Source organism: Empidonax traillii, unplaced genomic scaffold (genome assembly GCF_003031625.1).
Source record: "Empidonax traillii isolate 1590-97213 ecotype Southwest subspecies unplaced genomic scaffold, ASM303162v1 scaffold1993:size44081, whole genome shotgun sequence".
In the NCBI taxonomy this organism is placed as follows: Eukaryota; Metazoa; Chordata; class Aves; order Passeriformes; family Tyrannidae; genus Empidonax; species Empidonax traillii.
This window is the reverse complement of record NW_020957186.1, coordinates 96-11,087: the sequence shown is the minus strand read 5'-3', so window position 1 is coordinate 11,087 and position 10,992 is coordinate 96. Positions and strand designations below refer to the sequence as shown.

The following is a 10,992-nucleotide window of genomic DNA, read 5'->3' as shown; positions in this document are numbered from 1 at the left end:
TGCCCAGCAAGTTCCACCTGCACAGGAGGAAGAACTTGTTGGCTGGGCAGGGACCCAGCCCTGAGCAGATTGGCCAGACAGGGGGGAGTCTCCTCCCTGGGGACATTCCAGAGCCCTCTGGACACAATCCATGTGCTCTGGGCTGGCCCTGCTGGAGCAGGGAGGTGGCACCAGGTGGGACACTGTGGGTCCTTCCAGCCTGACCCATCCTGGGATCCTGCACCTCTCCAGAACAGTCAGTGTAAAACACAACCCCATAAAACCAAGTTCTCACACAAAGGCAGATCCCAGAAATTCCCTTGGCCATCAGCACCTCAAGGAGATTGACTTGATTGCTCAGTAAATCCTTCAACATTATTAGACCCTCTAGGAGAATTCCTTTCCTAAAGCACAGTTCTTTACCTGGCAGGGAGGGCTGAGAACTGGGATTTGGTTATCACTGGGTGTGTGAGAACTACATGATGGGCAGCCAGTAATAGGACCTCGGTTTGGGTCTGGAAAGAGGGAATGCTGAATCCTGAATTTTAAGGATTTAAAGGATTTAAATGAAATTTAAAAGTTTTGAGGATTTAAATGATTTCAGGACAAAAGGGGCAATACAAAGAAATCACTGGATGGAGGAGCCCCACCAAGAGCGTTGCTGAGGGAAAAGAGCAGCAGTGGAGGGCATGGAGTGACAGGACAAGGGGGAAGGGCTTTAAAACGAAGAAGGACAGGGATAGATGGGATATTGGGAAGGAATTGCTGGCTGGGAGGGTGGGCAGGCCCTGGCACAGGTTGCCCAGAGAAGCTGTGGCTGCCCCTGGATCCCTGGAAGTGTCCCAGGCCAGGTTGGAGCAACCTGGGCTGGTGGAAGGTGTCCCCGCCCATGGCAGGGGTGGCACTGGATGGGCTTTGAGGTCCTACCAATCCAAACCATCCTGTGATGATTTTATTCTGTGATTACATCCCAAATCCCTCAAGAGAGAAGCACGTGAGTAGGTGCAGAGCAGCGTCTCCATCTGTATCCCATTTCCAGGAAGGGAATGCCAAGACCCTGCCAAAGCTCTTGGAAGACTCCAGGACTCGGGGGAAGCTCTGAGCAAGGTGCCAGCTGGGGCCTCTCGTCTCCAGGAACACTTTTTACACATCTGGAGCTCCAAATTCTCTTGGTTTACACCTTATTTTGTGCATTTGCTTCCCCCTCCACTCACACAACCCCTTCCTGCAGTGGGAAGTTGCTGTTTCTACGCAGTGGGATGAAATGAAAAGGCAAGACAATAAGTGCAGGAGAAAATCCTGACTCCCAGCTCCAGTCCTGCAGCAAAGGGGATCAACACAGAGGATTTTCAGCCATTCAGCAGTTTCTCCACTGCCCCTCCAGCACCTGAAAAGCCTTGGTATGTCATACCATGCCCTCAGAGCTTCACTAAGAAATTCCACATCAGCAGAACAAAAGATTTTTTTGTTCAGGTTAAAGAAAAAAAAAAATTCAAGCTAGATGGGGAGAAAAAAAAAAAAAAGGAGTAAAAATTTGCCATTTATTTAACAGGCAAACATTGGTTTCATGTGGAATACATTGGGAAAGGTTAGTGCTGAATGTTCTTGGCACTAAACACTCCTTAAAACATGACAGGGGAATAAAAATGGGGAAAAGTTGCTCAGGTTTAACTCAACACAGCATTAAAACTGATCTGTTAATTAGTGGGCAGGAGGAAGAGCCACCCCTTCCCAAAGCACCCAGGGGTGCTCCAGCCACGGCACTAATGATGGTGCTAATTAACATTAATGACAATGGTCAACTTTTGTCAAAGCACGTGGCAGCTCTGGAAGTGGATTTTCAGGTTATTAATAATTTCACTGCCAAATAGGGCAAAATCTGACCCTGTTCTCAAGGTGAAACCCTAATTGCACTACGAATTTTTGGCATCTATTCCATGAAATTCAAGCTGGGTTTGACTCTCCAGCATCAAATCCCTTCCATTATTCACGTGGGACATCCAATTGTAGGAGGTTTGAACCCACGTGCAGCCCAAGATTTCCTTCCTGGCAAAGGATTTCACTCCAAAAATAAAAAAAAAATAAAATATTTGGGGACAACAAGCAGAGCCAAATTTTACCCTGTGTTTGGTCAGCTGGGGTACCCCGTGCTGTGGGTGCACAAACCTTCCCAGCACTCCCTTGAAATCACACACTCCCTGTTTCCAGATGCCACCCACATTCCACCACGAGCCTACAGGAGCTCCAGAGACATCCTAAAAATTAGTCTGAGATCTTGAAAATCACAGGGAAGCACGAAGCACTCAGGACTGCAACTCATTTCTTCTTGAGATATTTAATATGTTAATCAGCAAGAGCCTCATCCACTGCTCGTTGAAGTCCATGGGAGTGGTTCCTCCAGCTCCTGGGAGCTTTGAACTAAGCCCTAATTGATTATTAATGTGCTGGACAAGATCTTCTGCAAATAGCTTTAAAATTTACAGAAGGGCTTAGCTGTGGGGTCTGAGATGGAGAGAAAGTCTCACAAAGCCCAGTCCTGATCTGATTGTGCTTCCCTACAGGAATAATGGGAGGCTGAACCCCACTTCCTAAGCAGAAATATTTTTAGAGTATTAAAATCAACATTTTAATAGTAAATTAAAAATAAACCAAATTTTGGCATATTTTGGCTCATTAAAATGAAGACTCCTGGCAGAATATGCTGTGACAGCAAAACATGAATTCCCTGGGGAGTGGAAGAAAATCACGAAGTAGATAAATGAGGACTGGGAGGAATGGGGTGGTTTTACTGGGATGTCCTAAAGCTCCAGCCCAGGGTCCTGCCTGGGACATTGGGGGGGAGTTTGCATTCCCAGTCCTGCCTGAGATGTCTCCTGAGGGTTTGTGGAGCCCCAAGTTCCACTCTTGGTCTCCACATCTGCCTGTGCAGTGATGTCCATGGCTCCCCTGGGCTCTGTGGGAAACAACACCCTTCTTTTTGTCTCAGAGCTGCAGATGGGCATTGAGTGCCCTGGAAGGCACGAGAACAACTCAAGAACCACAAGAGGAGGCTCAGGGGAGACCTGAGAGCCCCTTGCAGGGCCTGAAGGGGCTCCAAGAGAGCTGGAGAGGGATTTGGGATAAGGAAAGAGGGACAGAACCTTGAGCTGAAAGGGGGGAGATTTAGTTTGGATATTGGGAAGGAATTGCTGGCTGGGAGGGTGGGCAGGCCCTGGCACAGGTTGTCCAGAGAAGCTGTGGCTGCCCCTGGATCCCTGGAAGTGTCCAAGGCCAGGTTGGAGCAGCCTGGGCTGGTGGAAGGTGTCCCTGCCCGTGGCAGGGTGGTTTAGCTGCTCTCACAGAATTTCCCTTCCTTTATCCCCCTGATGGGAGCAGAAGAGTGACAAACGACACCCTCAGCTGCCAGCCCAGCTCTGCCACAGCACTAAAGCAGCTCCTGCCATCCATGGGATGCAACTGAGAGGGAAATGCTTATAATTTACTTTTTAAATGCAAGGAACAACAAATGCAAGGACAGTTCTTCATACACGTGAAAGATAAAAAGGTAAAGAAATACTCACGTAGATGAGGATTCACTGGAGCTGCAAAACAAAGCAAAAATAAAATGAGCAGAAAGAAAAAATCTGATTCCTCAAAACACAGATTATCCTAAATTTCCTGTTGTGCCCTTCCCTGTGGCAGGGGTGGAATGAGATGGGCTTTAAGGTCCCTCCCAACCCGAACCCTTCCAGGGTTCTGTGATAAAGAGATGAGCAGAAACAAGTGAGATGTTCAGCTGCCCTGCTTGGTAACCCCTGGAAACTGGTTTATTGTGGTAATTACAACCAGCACCCGGATTAATCAAGATCAAAGTCCACACCCCTGAGCACCTGGCTGGCACAGGAAAAGCAACATTATCTGCAAATATCAGGACTTCACATGGACAGGACTTATTTCCTCCCATTACAGCAATTATTCCCCCTTACTTTTGATAATGCTGGATCAGACTGGAAATGAGTGTCAGTGCAAACTAATAATTATTATCATTTAGGCACTGTTTGGTACCAGTTTCTTTTTCTGGGGCTGGAAACAGGATGATGATGATGATGATGATCATAATAACAATAATAACAGCAGTCAATAATAACCACAAATATGTACTTTTCTTTCATCCAGAATCTGGGCTGTGACTAAAACTCATATGAAAACAAGCGAGCTGGACCACAAAGCAACTGGTCACCATCATCTGTGGATAGAAATCATCATCATCATCATCAATTTGTTCTCTCTGCGAGCAGGGACAGGACCCTGGAATGACTGGAGCTGTGCCAGGGCAGGCTCAGGTGGGATCTCAGGACAAGGCTCTTCCCCCAGAGGGTGGTTGGCACTGAACAGGCTCCCCAGGGCAGTGGGCACGGCCCCAAGGCTGCCAGAGCTCCAGGAGGGTTTGGACAACACTCTGAGGGACAGGGGGGGATTGTTGGGGTGTCCTGGGCAGGGCCAGGGGTTGAACTGGATGGTCCCTATAGGTCCCTTCCCACTCAGGGTATTCCATGATTCCATGATCCAGCAGCTGCTCTTACAAGAGGCCAACTCTCCAACCCATCAGAGCATTCACATTACCATTATTGACATTTTTTTAACATTTAAAATGAACTATTATTAACATAAGGGAGTTAACTTCTTCAATCTCTGGTTAGCTTTAAAAATATTTAAGTGCACATCAAAAAAAAAAAAAATGAGCTTCAGTGTTTTCACCTCACACACTGAAGTGTTTTCACCTCACACACTGAAGTTTTAACGAGGCTTTACAGCCGGTTCACATCAAACAGCTGGCCTGGATTTACACAAAGTGGTGGAGATGACGTTGGAACTGCTGCTCCAGGATGTACCTGCTGTTACTCTGAGCCATCTCTGGTTACTCTGAGCCATCTCTGCTTTGAATTACCCTCCAAAACGCTGATTAGAGCTCCTCCAGCTGCCCTGCTTGTGTTTCCTTGACAGACTGTGCTCACAGCACAGTAACACATGGAGCTCCCGAAGAACTTGCCAAGTGATGTTTGGCTGGGATTATCAGTGTCACTCCCACTGTGAGAATTGCTCTTTTCTCCCGTCCTTCCATGTGCAGAGCAGAGAATAACTCGTGGCAGGCTCGGGATTTGCCTGGGAAATCCTCGTGCCACGGGTGGAGTTTCTGATTCGCGGCACTGGAAGCTGCAGAGGTTTTATTTTGTATTTATGGCTCCCGCTTGGGACGGCAGGAGATGCATCAAAAACTAATTACTGAGGTTTCTCTGCTTTAGTAGTCTCCCTGTTTGGGGTATTCAGGTGGGTAGAGCACTGGGAGCTGTTATTTCTCTGTGTTATTTTTATACATTAGCAACTTCCGTGGTCATTCCCAAATTTTCAAGGCAATTTCACATCCAAAGGTGTGTGACCCCATAAACCTGAGCTCACAGGTAGGATTAATGTGGCCTTACATAAGTGGCCTACAAGCTAAGACACCTCATCTTAAAGTGTAACTGGAGCAGTTTTAAAGCCCCTGGAGGGATTTGGGCACGTCCAGAGGGTGGAAAAAACCTGGAGAAGCCTTTTCCTTTTGAATAAGCAACAAACACAGTGAACGCTCCAGAAATATCCTGTTGATCCTTCCACACTCCATAACTGTCCTACAGAAATCACTTCTGTGTGGCACCAGCTCCAGTTTGTCCTCCTTAAGCTGTCAGAGTAAAACCTGGGCACTGCACGGTCCATTTATCCTCAATTTGCTCAGGAATCAGGCTCAGCTGGGAAAGTTAATGCATTTCTCCAATGCAAAAGCCACATTTTTAGCCACTCTCACCACAGAGTGTCTGATCTGCTTTTCCCCACTGGCTGCATTTCCTTAAGATGGGGCGAAATCCCATTAGGCTGCCGAGAGTCCAGAGAAAAACAAGGCAAAAAAAAAGATGTTTGTGGTGGGAATCCTCAAAAAATACCAATCCCTCAGGGCGTTTCAAACCTGATAAATGAACCCTCTCACCCTGAGGGTGATGGAGCACCAAAAAGGCTGCACAGAGAGGCTGGGAAGTCTCCAAGGCCAGGTTAGGTGGAGCTTGGAACAAACTGGTCCAGTGGAAGGCGGGCAGAGGTTTGGAACAAGATGGTCATTAAAACCCTTTAATCCAATCCATTATGGATTCCAGGACTCTGGGACAATTCCCTGAGTCCTGGCTCTCCAAAAAGAGAATTCCTGAAGGGGTGGGGCAAGGAAGGAGGACTGGCACTGATGGAGGCCAGTCCTGTTGAGCTGCTCCAAACTGAACACGCAGGGACACACTCGCCCCAAATCCCACTGAACACAGGAAAATGCAAATCCCCCCCTCCTGGCCTGAGGTCTCACAACTTAAATGCTCTTAATTCTTTTCAGGAACATTCTCCTGCTGCCTTTTGTTGCCTGGGTTTTGGACAGGATGGCTCCTCACACTGCTGTGGGTTGGGTGCTGTGCATCCCCCCCAGCCCACTGACTGCTTCTCCAAGATTCCAGCTTTTCAGCTGATGACCATTGGATTTGCCCTGTAATAAGGTGTGTGAGATCATTATTTCCCAGATGGAGCCATAACATCCATAACCCAGCCTGGGGACAGTTTGCTGGCACCACTCAGGGGAGGGAAAAAAAGGGGATTTTAAGCACACAAAGCCTCAGTGGCTCTGGGATCCCTCCTCAAAGGGAAGTCACCTCTTTGGGAAACATCTGGCTCAGGATTTGTGAAGCTGGGAATTTGTCAGCTCCAAAAGCAGCCTCTTCCCCCCTGCTGGGTGTCTGGGTTTGGTGCTGGCACCTCCTCAGCACGGGGGGCTGTTCACGTCTGCACCGGTGGCAGGGAGCAGCAGAGACGTTGGCAGGAGACAAAACACTCCTTTTATGCTGCCTGGGAATGTTCTCCCTGCCAGGCAGGGGCTGGAAAAGGGAATCACAGCATGTTGCAGTGAAACCCCCCCAGCTCAGTCACGGCCGAGACCTCAATCGACCTCCGGAGAGCTGCCAAAATACTGACACCACCAGGGAGGAGCAGCAGGGACTGAGGAACCAAAAGGGTGGTTTTTCTCTCCTTATGGGAGCACTGGTCAGGGCATAAGGCATGGGGGGAATTTTGGGGTCCATGGGAGAGGGCAGTGGCTGGTTGTGAGGACAAAATCATCCCCATCACACATCTCCAATCCCAGTGTCCACTGGAAGATAAACATTTCAGATAAATCCCCAGAGAGACTGGGTTTGCTGCAGAGAAACCCCAAATATCTGGGTGAAGCTCCTGGTCCCGACTTTTGGGAAGGCTCTGAGTCTTTCCCTTGTGTGTGTGCAAAGGGACCAGACTCCTACCAGCGTCAGGAGACAGGGACTGGTTAGGGCAGAGGGGTCCAACAAGGAGCCAAAGTGCCACAGGCACTGTAGCAGAGCCTCCATCTTCTCATTTTTGTGTCCATAGATTTAAAACCAAGTCATCCTTGTTTCTCCCTTTTATTCCCATCCCTGGAAGTTTCCAAGGTCAGGCTGGATGGAGCTTGGAGCACCCTGGGCTAGTGGAAGGTGTCCCTGCCCATGGCAGGGGGTGGAATGGGATGAGCCTTGAGTCCCTTCCAGCCCAAACCATTCCATGAGTTTGTTATTCCAAGTCCTTCCTTTAGCTGAGGTTTTGCCCTGGGGAGCTTTGGGAAATGTGGACTTTGCAAACACTTCCCTGTGGCAGGTGGAACTCGAGAATCCCCCATCATTCAGTGAAATGGGCCCCTCCACCCTTTACAATTGGTATTTGAGGGGCCTTAATGTGATTTTTTTTTTCCCCCTTGACATTAAAACAGTGATAAAAATAACTGCTGGTGAGATTGAGGAGGGCTGAGCTCATCACTGATCACGAAGAATTGCACATGGGATGCACCAGACATTCAATTTTCTTTTTTTTTCAGCTTTGTTCCCTCCTTTGTCCAGTAGTGATTTTGGAAAGCAAATCTTGATGTGTAGGTTGGTTTGAGGTCTCCTGCTGAGTGGGATGTCCTGCTTTGGGCTCTCTGGGAGCGCTAATCAGTGCTGGATCCAGCTCCTGGAGCAACTGGAGCTACACTTGGCCTGTGTCCACAGGGCTTTTTCCCTGTGGAATTGCCAACATTCCTCATGAAAGGATTGTGGAATGGTTTGGATTGGAAGGGACCTTAAATCCCATCCAGTTCCACGCTCTGAGCAATCTCCTCTCCAAGGTACCTCCTGCCCTTCACTGCACTTTTTACAGCAGAAAAACAAACAAACAAAAGAGTCAGTTATTCACTAAATAAATACCCTGAGAAAGGTATTTTGAGGGGTTTAACAGAGGAATTAATTCCTGGGAATACTGGGAGACTGCATGGAAGGATGTCCAGAAACCTTCTTTTTCTTGTTAGATTCAAGTGGACAAAACTTGGGGATTTGTAACCTTTCAGAGGAAAATGTGCAAATGCCCTTTGTGTTATATATCATATAAATTTATACATTACAGAAACTTGCATGGGACTAGAAACAGTCACCTTCTTAAAAGAACACAATTCACAGTAAAATAATTCACGTGAAAATAATTAACACTGAAATAAAACCTTCTCCCTAGCGCTCACTCTGAGGAGGAAAAAAAAAGGCATTTTGATATCACAGCGCTGTTTTGACAACTTCAAACTGTTTGTTTTGTGGATTTTTCTTCAAAATGCATCATCCTTCAAAGAGTTCCGAGTAAGAACCAACTCGAAATGAGCTCTCAGAAATCAACACTAATTTATTCTATTTTCCCCTTGATTTCAAAAAAAAAAAAAAAAAAAAAATGGATATGATTTTGCATTTTGTCTGTTCAGATGTTTTCTGGCTGTTTGTTTTTTGTTGTTATGAACCTTCCCAGTGGTGAAGGCTTTAATTTCTACTCAATTCTACGCCACCCCTCCTTCCTGGATGATGGTTGATGGATTATTTCCGGATTGGGAATGTTCAGCCCCAACAAAACACTTCCTTGCACACCAAAGTTCTTACCGCTGTATTTGATGACCCGAATCGTGGAGTCCCCCTCCCCAAATCTGGTGATGGGTGTCAGTCTGACCTCGTAGGCCTCTGGCTTGATGAGCTCGGTGAGGTTGTAGGTGATCAGCTCTCCCTTCTGGATGTTCCCGTTGACGGAGATCTCCTGCTCCCACCAGCGCTGCTGGCCAGCCTGAAACCACAGGGACAATTCCAGGGTCACAGGATTTTGGGACAGGTTCTCTCCTCACCTTAAAAACGAGTGGGAATGCACACACAGACCTTCAAAGCACCCAGAAGGGTTCCAGGCACAACACGACCAAGAACCTCCTCTAAATAACCCCCCTGGGCGTTTCCAGAGTGAACAGATGACACCAACAGTTGGGAATCCGTTTCATCCTCCTGTCCTCTCCCCACAGAAGGCCCTGCCCCAAGCCTGGCACAGCCCACTGGCACTGGGATGTGCTTTGGAGCAAGAAAAAAGCAGAGTTAACCCAATTCAGGAGGATTCTGGACACTCAACACCCAGGGACAGCAAGGGATCATCACCTGGTCTGTGATGGCAACCCAAACCCTCCAGAACAAGCTGGGGCATTTTTAAATCCTCACTAAATCCTCGATTTCTTCAAAACCCTCCCCCTTAAGTTTAAACCCTGCTTGTAAAAACTGTTAAATAACCTTTATTTTTCCTCTCAACATTGCTGCTCGTTTAATCTCATCCCATCAGCTTCCCCAGGGGGAATTTTCTCACTCCAAAATGTTATTCCTTCCAGCCTGAGCAGGTAAATGGACTCCCAGGGCTTGTATCCCCATTCCCTCCATGATTTTAACACAACATTGGTCAACTGCAAAGGAAAATGTGTTTTCTTTGCTGGGAAAGCCCCGATTTCATGGATGGGGAGGTGCCTCCTCATGAGGACCAACGAGTTTTTGAAGGAATTCAGAGATAAGAGTTTGATTTCCGACCACTTCTGTTGATGAGTGAGGAAGAAATAAGTCATTAATGACCTTAATGCATAATTACCAGCAGTCCCTGCAGTCCCACAGGTGGCTGGATTTCACAGGACAACCAAAGTCAAAGCAAACAAAAAGTAAAAAGCAAAGTCAAAAACTGCAAACCACAGGTTTTTTTTGGGGGCTAATTCCATGAGCTCTCCATATATTCATGGACAATTATTCATTACATTTTATAATGTTTTATGTTTGTTTTTTTTTTTTTTCCTGGCTTCCATGGCAAAAAAAACGCCAGGAATTAGAACAGAGCTGGTGGGAAAAGGGAAAAAAAAAAAGGTGTTGCTTCCCATGAAGAAATCCCAATATCCAGGAGTGGCTTAAGAGGCACAAACTGAAAGGAAAAATCAAATTGCTTTGTTTTCAGAATGGATAAAATATTGGAGCTGCTCTGTTGCTCCTGTTTGGGTGGGGGAGAAAAGGGGGAACAATTCCAGCAATGGCAGAATTTGATGTGAATTCGGGGCTGGTTTTGGGTAATTGTGAATTTGAATCGTTAATTCTTGGAATTATTTGCTGAAGTCTCTCTGTTTCTGCAGTTGCTGATCCAAAGACAAGGTGTAATTGGGAATATTTTCACAGCAGCTCATTGTAAGGAATCAGAAATAATTCTGGAATCTCAGGAATTTCAGTATTTTGCCACTCTTGGATATTGGGATTTTTCCATAGGAAGCAGCACATTTTTCTTCCCCCTTGCAATCAACACCAGCTCTCTTCTAGTTCCTATTTTTTTTTGCCATGGAAGCCAGAAAAAATCCACAAAACATCACAAAATTGTCATTTATTTGGACAGCAAACAAACCTCTGCCTGATTTTTCAGCTCAGCTGTTGAATAAATAAATAAATAAAGGAAACATCCACCCCGTTTTCACCACATTGCACTTTCAAGCTTTTCTCTTTCCACCTGGAAAATAAAGCCATCCAGGGAGGAATCGCTCCAGGACATCCCTGTGGGAGCCTTTCCAACACATTCCCAAATCTGGTGTGAAACACCAACAGCACCCTCAGCTGAAAA

At 46.8% G+C, this 10,992-nt stretch overlaps 1 protein-coding gene across 1 annotated transcript in view; it reads right to left on the bottom strand.

The window, feature by feature from the left end:
* Positions 1–9,159, bottom strand: part of LOC114071394 (MAM domain-containing glycosylphosphatidylinositol anchor protein 2-like) — a gene marked incomplete at its 5' end in the record, with an annotated part of 25,342 nt that extends 16,183 nt beyond the window's left edge. Inside the window, 2 exons of the mRNA XM_027909223.1 lie at positions 3,540–3,560; positions 8,982–9,159. Coding sequence (XP_027765024.1) covers positions 3,540–3,560; positions 8,982–9,159 — 199 coding nt within the window. The remainder of the gene's footprint in view (positions 1–3,539; positions 3,561–8,981) is intronic.
* Positions 9,160–10,992: the final 1,833 nt, after the last annotated feature.